The 9060-nt window shown below is 53.2% G+C and overlaps 1 protein-coding gene across 1 annotated transcript in view; it reads left to right on the top strand.

Annotated features, from left to right (window-relative positions):
* The window catches only part of SLC4A3 (solute carrier family 4 member 3), a 28619-nt gene that overhangs the window by 18481 nt on the left and 1078 nt on the right, over positions 1 to 9060 (top strand). The window contains exons 12-21 of the mRNA XM_029084502.1: positions 499 to 712; positions 1039 to 1284; positions 1615 to 1763; positions 3252 to 3446; positions 3888 to 4091; positions 4683 to 4772; positions 6333 to 6499; positions 6879 to 7132; positions 7469 to 7638; positions 8119 to 8292. Coding sequence (XP_028940335.1) covers positions 499 to 712; positions 1039 to 1284; positions 1615 to 1763; positions 3252 to 3446; positions 3888 to 4091; positions 4683 to 4772; positions 6333 to 6499; positions 6879 to 7132; positions 7469 to 7638; positions 8119 to 8292 — 1863 coding nt within the window. The remainder of the gene's footprint in view (positions 1 to 498; positions 713 to 1038; positions 1285 to 1614; positions 1764 to 3251; positions 3447 to 3887; positions 4092 to 4682; positions 4773 to 6332; positions 6500 to 6878; positions 7133 to 7468; positions 7639 to 8118; positions 8293 to 9060) is intronic.

The raw sequence follows: 9060 nt of genomic DNA on the forward strand, positions 1-9060 counted from the left end.
GGCCTGATGAAGCCACAGTGATCTGGTGTGAACAGAGGCACAGGCTGGCCAGGGGTAGCATCTGTCCGAGGGAAAGAGAGGCACCAGGCTAGCTGGAAAGCACAGATCAGATTTTGTTTGGTGGAGAGGTCCCATGAGGGGCACCCTCTGGTCTGGTGGAGCGTGCAGCTGGCAGAGATGCTCCAGGAGCATGATCTTGGGCAAGAGCAGTGAAGAAAAGTGCTTTTCATGGTGGAGAAAAGCAGAAGCAAGGAGGTCACTGGAAAGGATGAATAGGATGGAGAAGACAGAGAAGGGATTGGGTGGGACATAGGATAGTTGGACAGTAGGGATTCAGGAGCGTGGGTCACAGAGTGGCAGTAGTGAGACAAGTAGTGGGTTGAGGGAATGGGATGTTACTGCATGGTCACAGCAAGCGTTGTGTTTCCAGGCTGTAGGTAGCCGGTTGCAGTCTTGGTCTGAGCCTTGTCCCTTTCTCTTTTTCCCTGCCCCTCCCAGCACTTCCATGAGGCTGCATACATGGCAGATGACCGTCAAGACCTCCTCAATGCAATCAACGAGTTCTTGGACTGCAGTATTGTCATCCCCCCATCGGAGGTGGAGGGGAAAGACTTGCTCAAATCCATTGCCACCTTCCAGAAGTTGCTGCTGAGGAAGAGGAAGGAGAGGGAGCAGAAGTCCATGAAGGAGGGGGCTGTCCAGGAAGCCAAAGGTCTCTCCACTCACATTTGGGCAAAAGAGTTTGTGCCTAGTGCCCTGCATGCCCCAGCAGGCTCTCCCCTCACAGAGTCTGGCAGAGGGGTGAGCAAGGCCTGGCTTCTGCCACGGGCAGTGGGGAGGGGGACAAGGGGAAGCAGGACAGTAGCTGGGGGCAGCTCTGGCAGCTGGGGGCAGCTGGAGGCAGTGGGATGTGCAGTCGCAGGGGGCCCACCTGGGTAGCACTGCTGGAGGAAGGTCTCGATGGGGTATGGGGGAGTGGGACAGCCCAAGGGCAGACCTTCATTTCCTGCTCAAGCCCTGCCCTCCCTGTACCTCCAGAGCTGTGTGAAGTGAAAACTGAGGAGGAAGAGGAGGAAGCTGAGGATGACCCTTTGAAGCGGACCGGGATATTTTTTGGAGGTCTGGTTCGGGACATAAAGCGCAGGTACCCCAAATACCTCAGTGACATCAGAGAGGCCTTGACCAGCCAGTGTCTCGCGGCCGTTATATTCACGTGTCTCGCGGCCGTTCTCTTCATCTACTTTGCTGCTCTCTCTCCTGCCATCACCTTCGGGGGACTCCTAGGTAATGGGCCTGCTTTCTGGTCTGCTCTTTGCACGCCGGGACACTGGCTGTGTCTGTGTGATGCTGTGCTGGGGTGGGCTTCCGTGCCGCTCGCTCGGGGAGAGCAGTGGTGCTGTGCATCAGCTGCTGCCTTGTCCCCTCCCTGCCACTTGGCCTCTCCAGCCTCGGCTCCCTGGGCTCCCTCTGCACTCCGTGCTCAATGCAGGGGACCTCTGACTGATGGGACAAGGACCTGCCTCCTCTGTCTGGAGCTGTGTCTGCAGCCTGCCTGCCTGTGGTGACGGTGCCTGTGTCTGGGCTATAACACTCACACGTTGTTCTCTTCCCCAGGAGAGAAAACGGAGGGTCTCATGGGGGTCTCCGAGCTGATAATCTCCACCTCGGTTTTAGGGATCCTCTTCTCCTTGCTTGGAGCCCAGCCGCTCCTGGTCATTGGCTTCTCAGGGCCTCTGCTGGTGTTTGAAGAAGCTTTTTACAAGGTACATGCGAGACAGTGTGTGTGCTTGGTGCCAGCTCACTCTGCCCTTGTGCTGGGGAGGGCAGCTGGCATTTTTTGGCTCTCCAAAGGATCTGTGGTGGTGTGAACTCCCTGGGTCCTGCCAGGCTGTTCTCAGTTCAGCCGGGGCTGGCCCTGGCTCTGCTGACCCTTTGCAGGTCACGCCGTAGGGACTTCAGCCTCCTGTTGCTGTATCCCGTGGGCTGATCCCCTTGAGGTGTGACAGTGGTGACAGTGCTCCTCTGCCTGCTGACTGTGAGGGGAGCATTGTCCCCCAGCCCTGTGCTGCAGCCCATCCTGGCACAATGGGCACTTGTAGCTGCATCCTAAAATACGGCTCCATAATACTTTATTGGTTTTGGGGCTTCCTTTGAGGACCATTTCACAACTTTTACCTATGTCTAGGTTTCCTTGTATGGGAACTCAACAACATTCAGTGTACCACCCATTTGGGATGTCCCACATACATTAGTCTCAGCTCCCAGGATAAGCCCAAGTGTGTGTGCAGAGATACCCTGGTCAGCTGGGATGGACATGTTTCTTTCTCAAGCAGCATGACCTCTTAACTGTTAAGAACATCCCTGTGTCATCGTACCTTCAATCAGTAGATCTAATCCTTCTTTTTTCTGACTCCCAGCATGTCTGGGCTTTTAAAGCACAGTTTTTCCTACAGCTAGATTTTCACTTTGGTGTGTCAAGAGTTTGGAGCTGGTGATGCCATTGCACAATGGGGGTTTTTTGCTCTCCTGTGGCTGCACTTCTCATGGACTGTTTTGGCTTTGCCCAGTCATGGTGTACAAAGGAGTAGCTCTGCCCTGTGTGAGGGCACTGTCTGTGGTGGTATGGCTAGGAAAGCTGCAGGGGGAGGGATGCGTAGGAGTGAGGTACACCTTCGGCTCATGGCTGGAAGTAGTTGGTGTAGCTGTGATGAGGGCAGGCTTGGGATGCATGTGTGGATGAGCAGAGGCAGTGGAGATGGTCTGTTCTGTGGTGAGAGCCTCAGGGCTTTTCACTACACACATGCAACTGTATGTGTACGCAGAGCACTGTCTGGGACTGTGCCCCAGCTAATGTAGCCTTTGTGCAGCTGCAGATTACTCAGGCTTGCCTTTGTGGGGAACAGGCTTGTGTTGTTGAGTGCATGGAGCAGTGGAGAGCTGTGTTTGAGTCATGGCAGCTCCATACGGGTGGGACGGGGAGCATCTTGCACGAGACGGCTGCAGCAGAAAGCAAAGGAGGTACTCTTACAAAGATTGGAGTAGTAAAGACCTGCTTGGTGTGAGCTGGCTGGTGTTAATGCACAGTCTCCAACTTCACCTGTGACTCCAGCCCTGAATTTGCTGCCTCTGTGCTGGATGCTCAAGCAGATGTAGATACTTTTTTTTCCAGGACAGTCTGTGATCTTAAGGGGGAGGAGGTGTGGGAGGCAGCCTGAGGAGCCATGAGTAATTTCTTCCCCTTTCCATTTCAGTTCTGCCAGACACAAGGCATTGAGTATCTGACAGGCAGAGTGTGGATTGGTTTGTGGCTCATTGTCTTCATCTTCATTATCGTGGCAGCTGAGGGAAGCTTCTTGGTGCGCTACATCTCGCCCTTCACCCAGGAGATCTTTGCTTTCCTCATCTCCCTCATCTTTATCTACGAGACCTTCTACAAACTGTACAAGGTGAACCTTCCCCAGGGAGATGGGCTGCCACATCTCTTGATCCTCCAGGAACCTGCTGCTTTAGCTTACAGGAGGCAGGGGAACAGGGCCAGCACAGCCACAGCTTTCCTAGGTGCTCTGCAGAGCAGTTCTTTGCTGGCTTCCCATGCCCAGCTGTCCCTTGTGCCACCACAGAGGGCTGGCAGGATGATCCCTAATGTCTGTTTCCCCTTCTCTTCCTGCAGGAGGCATTAAAGAGGGGACATTTTTCTCTCCCCAGCCCTCTCCAGTTGGGTAGGTTGCAAGGCGAGGTGACAGATGCTGAGATTGTCCACGCCCACCATCTACTACCCTCACCTCTCCACAGAGCAGGACACCTCTGCATCCCCCTGAACCAGTAGTGACAGTGCCCCTTGCCCTTCCTTGTGGTAACAGTGCCTGTTGCTTCTCTCACCTGCACAGGTGTTTGCAGAACATCCTCTGCTGAAGTTCTACCCACCCAACATGCAGAGTGGCCTGAATGCCAGCATGCTGTCTGCAGATGCGATGTCACTGGGAATCAGGATGCAGCCCAACACCGAAAAAAACCTCATCCTCATGCTAGGCACCTTCTTCATTGCCTTCTTTATGCGCAAGTTCAAAAACAGCCGTTTCTTAGGAGGAAAGGTGAGAATTTAATGGGACCCAAATGTTAAGGACAAGGGACGTGCCAAATAAATAATGCTTCTTGCTACAGCCTTTTGTTCTCCAGAGCATTTGGACTGTCCCCCAAAGAAACACCAGCAGTCCCTTAAATACCACGCAGAAGAGATGGTAGCCTGACTGTTGATGGTGGTATCTGCACTGTCCTGCCCCACTGACCTTTGCTGAAAAGCCCCCTGAACGTTAGGAAAGCTCCTTTGGCTGGATACAAATCTGTTAAACTAGAATATAGGGAGGAAAGCTTACAGGTTGTTCCCATTGGACATGTCTGTCTATGCAGGGCATCTGTGCAATACCTGGAGCACCATCTGAATAGGCCAGTTGGAGCTATTAGCGAGTCACCTAAGAGTGGCTGGAGGACTGTGTGTTATGTGGGCAGTGGGATGTGCAGCCCCATGGGCCGAGGTTGGGTTCCCTTCTGCTCATCAGCAGTGCTCAGGTTTGCAGTGGTGCTTGGCCCCATGTGGCCCTTGGCTTTGCCACAGACTCCCTGTAGCAGGATGGGTGCACGGAGCCAGCCCATTCCATTTGCCAGCAGAGGTCTTTGTTCTGCAGGCTCGGCGGATCATCGGAGACTTCGGGATCCCCATCTCCATCCTGGTCATGGTGCTGGTGGATTACACCATCACGGATACATACACGCAGGTAGGCGCCAGCGCCGCCCTCAGAGCCCCTCCTGCAGCCCAGCAGCGATCCCTGCAGCACCGGGGCCTGCTCTTCTGCAACAGGGGATTTGTGTTTCCTGCCGCTTTAGTCATAACAGCACAAAGCAAACAGAGATGCCCCCCTCATCCTCACTCCCACGCTGAAGGGCAGCTCCAAGGGTCTTACTGAGACTGAGACCAGAGCTACAGGGACTGGAGTGCCCCTGGTGTCCCTCTGATACTCCAGCTCTTAGTAGGGGAGGCTTGAGGAGACTGGAGAGATTCGGAGCAGTTAGTTCCTTGTTTGTAACTCCTAAAACTTGCAGTCAATCAGCAAGATGTCCATTAGTTATGCACACTGAAGAGGGTGGCATGTAGAGTGGTTTCAGTGGAGTGCTTGTCATAGTTTTAGTACTTAATGTATTTATACTCTCCTTGACTATAGGCTACTAAATATTTTGGTCACGTTATCTCTTTCCCAGTTTATGCACAAACTTAAATGTTATCAAACAAACCCATCTTACAGGTTTCTCCCCCTGCCCCTCCTTTTTTTTTTTTTTAGTAGATGTGTAGTTATGTCTTTTTGTTTCTGTGTTTCTTTCAACTAACACTGGGGAGAGGGTGAAAGGTAGTTCCTGTTCAGCATGCAAGCTTTTTATCAAGACAGCCCAAGGCTTAACAGAATCCAAATGCATTTTTCATTTACATTTCAATGAAGTATCTGGTTTTATCAGACATCAGTAAAATCATGCACTTTGTTACATCCTTTTCATACACTTCTACACTTCGTAATTAATATCAAAAGCCTTATAATTTCAGTATTAATTCAGCATATGTATAAAGCTTTCCAAGAAAACAGTACTTAGTGACACAGCTTAGCTCAAGTACAAGCATTCCAGGAATATTATTCATACTTATGCTGATTAACATAAATGCAAATCATAAACTCTGCCCACAGTGCTCACGCAGGCACATAGCAAGAACTGCTGCAGAGCAGCACAGAGCTGAGAGTTCAAATGCTGATGAACTCAGGGTCGGGACGATGTACAGCTAGGAGACTGTGTGGTCCCTGATGGGGGCACAAACATGATATTCCCTCTGAGCATGATCAGAGTGAGGTCATTTCCAGAGAATGTGGCCAGTTCTGGGGTCCACACTGCAATATCGGAAAAATGTCTCAGAAAAGACTTGGGAAGTCTGGAAAGCCACCTCAGAGCAGGGTGGGCAGTTCAGGACACTTAATTTGTTCAAGCAGAGGTCAAGGAGCGTTTTAACCATGCAAGCACTGATATGGGGGTGAGGTTCCTGAGGGGAGATATTTCCTTGATCTCTTGGAGAAAAACCAAGGGAATTCCAGTAGCTGAAAGGAAATGAGACAGGCCCATGTTAGGGGACGTGGGATTTTTTGCATTGAAGGGGATTATCCATGAGAAAGTCCTGCTCGGGTCAGGATGGCTGTCCCATCATCTGAGGCGTTCAGACCAGGGAGACCAGGAGGATCAAGACTGTGGGCATGTGTGTATTGATGAGTAACTGCTTGTTTTTGCGGCTACACCACCAGAAGCTGAATGTCCCCTCTGGCCTGTCGGTCACATCTCCTCACAAGCGTGGCTGGTTCATTCACCCTATGGGCAGCAGTGGGACCTTTCCAATGTGGATGATGTTTGCCTCTGCCATCCCTGCCCTCCTGGTCTTCATTCTTATCTTCATGGAGACACAGATCACTACGTGAGTACCTCCCCTGCCAAGGCGAACCATCACTAGCCCCTGGATAGGCAATTCTGGGTGAAGGTGGCATTGGTGTGGAGATGTGCCTAGCACCCCAGTGGGACATCAAGGGCAGGATCCAGGCCATTTCTGACTGTACCTTCTTGGATTCTCCCGTTGTCTGTTGGCTCCCTTCCTGGCAGTGTGGTAGAGACCTGCCTCTGCCAAGCACAGGAGGAAACCTTTAACCTGAGGTTGACAGCCGCCATCCCTCTCTTCAGCCATCTCCTTGTTGTGCCCATGTGCGCCCTCTCCAAGGAGTGAACCTTGTCCCCAGACACAGTGCTGTCCCTGGGCACTAAGGTGGGCCTGACATTGACCCAGGCTCTTTTCCTCCCAGGCTGATTGTGAGCAAGAAGGAGAGGAAACTGCTGAAAGGCTCTGGCTTCCACCTAGACCTGCTGCTCATAGGCACTATGGGGGGGCTTTGTGCGCTCTTCGGGCTGCCCTGGCTGACTGCAGCGACGGTGCGCTCCGTCACCCACGTCAATGCCCTGACAGTCATGAGCAAGGCCATCGCGCCAGGGGAGAAGCCCAAGATTGAGGAGGTGAAGGAGCAGCGTGTGACAGGAGTGCTTATTGCTGCCCTTGTCGGTGAGCCTCTGCTCGGGTGAAGGAGTGAGGGGGGGAGGTCAGGGCTGACCACTTCAACCTTCTGGCAGCGTCCCTGCCCCACAGGCCAACTTGTGCTCTGCCCACTTGCTTCAGGGCTGCCACCACCTACACTCACACCAGCTCTCCTCTGGCAGCCTTCAGGTACCCCACCGTGGTCAGTCCTTCTCTGCAACCCTTCCAGCCAGACCCCTCTTGACTTTCCTTTCCCTTGCACCCCGGGACAGACAGAGAAGAGGTGGGAGAGGAATGGAGGCTGAGGTGCCCTGCAGAGGGACTGACATGCGACACACCGTGCCCTGAGCTCTGTCTGTGCAGGTCTGTCCATTGTGATGGGGAACATGCTGCGGCAGATCCCGCTGGCTGTGCTCTTTGGCATCTTCCTCTACATGGGGGTTACATCGCTCACTGGCATCCAGCTCTACGAGCGGCTGCTCTTGATCTTCATGCCATCCAAGCACCACCCTGACCACATCTATGTTGTCAAGGTGAGTGAAGACCAGTTGTGGGGAACCAGGCAATGAGGAGCAGAGAACGAAAAGGCAGTTGAGGGGCAATGGTGCCTTTCTAGAGGGATGCTTGTTCTGATGACCCCACCTTGGCTGCAAGTTTGTGCCGAGAGGTAGTGCAGTCCAAGGACAGAGGTGATACCAGGGCACAATAGCATGCTGATGGGCTGCACACAGGAGTGTATTGCCAGGATATTGTATGGACAGACTGTTTATAGGGGTGATGCATTGCTTGAATGGGTCTAGGCATGCTGTACTGCCAGGTGGGTGTTATCTGCTGGGTGGCACAGAGCCTGGTGTGGTGTAGAGTTCTGCCTTGCTGTAGAGTACAGGCAAGTAGAGTGTGCAGCAGTGTTGTTACTGTCCTGTGTTATGCAGAAGGGTTATGTTTTGCCAGTTGGGTCTTCAATAATCTGTGTGGAAGGATAATGTGTTCTTAGATGGGATTTACCTCCCTAGGTGAAGACCTGGAGAATGAACCTCTTTACCTGCATTCAACTGGCCTGCATTGTGCTGCTCTGGGTGGTGAAATCTACAGTGGCATCCCTGGCCTTCCCCTTCGTCTTGATCATGACAGTGCCATTGCGACGCTTTGTGCTGCCCCGCTTCTTCCATGACAGGGAGCTCAAGGCGGTAAGCAGATAATTCCTCACAGTCTAGCTTGCAACACTGGAGTGAGGTTGAGGAGATTCAGCAGACCAAAAGGCTGGGAGATCCTCGGCCAGCACAGGCTTGGTTTTCCCTGCTGTTGTCTGGGGCTCTTTGTTCAACAGCAGTAGCTGGATCAATGGCTTCCATAGAGCTTGTAGCCCTGGGAATGCAGTGTGGGATGGATGAGCAGCCTAGGGCAAGGAGACAGAGGATCGTGCCACGCAGAGGCCTGGAATAAGGGTTTCTTCCATCCACCTCCCCATTTGTGGCTGCTTCATCAGGAGACACCTCATTTTGCCACTGAGACAGCAGTCAGAGCCTGTGGCTGCTTGGCACAGGAGCACATAACCACAGTGCCAGGATGCTGGCAGCTCCTTGGGCGCTGGAAGCTCCTCTGCTGCTGCCAACATCCTGAGCTCCTGTCGTTGAGCAGCCTGGAGCAGCACCCAGAAGTGGGCGCTGCCAGCAGGGGAGGAGGGAGGAGCTGCTGTGCTGGACCAAAGCCCCAGTGATGGAGCACTGTCAAACAAGACACTTATAGGAAGGGGCGTCGGGCTGGGAAAGCACGGACAGGCATGAGGGGCAAAAAAAGGAGCCTGTTGGGAGCAGAAGGAGCAAGAGCTTTGCTCTTCCTGGCGCAGCCCAGCTGCCTGGCTCCCTGCATGCTCATCCCTCAGTGCCAGGCTTGAACACACGCTGGGGGCAGCTGTGGCCTTCAGAGCCGGGTCTCTGCCTCTCCCCAGCTGGACT

The sequence above is a fragment of the Antrostomus carolinensis genome, unplaced genomic scaffold, assembly GCF_000700745.2.
Source record: "Antrostomus carolinensis isolate BGI_N321 unplaced genomic scaffold, ASM70074v2 scaffold26524, whole genome shotgun sequence".
In the NCBI taxonomy this organism is placed as follows: domain Eukaryota; kingdom Metazoa; phylum Chordata; class Aves; order Caprimulgiformes; family Caprimulgidae; genus Antrostomus; species Antrostomus carolinensis.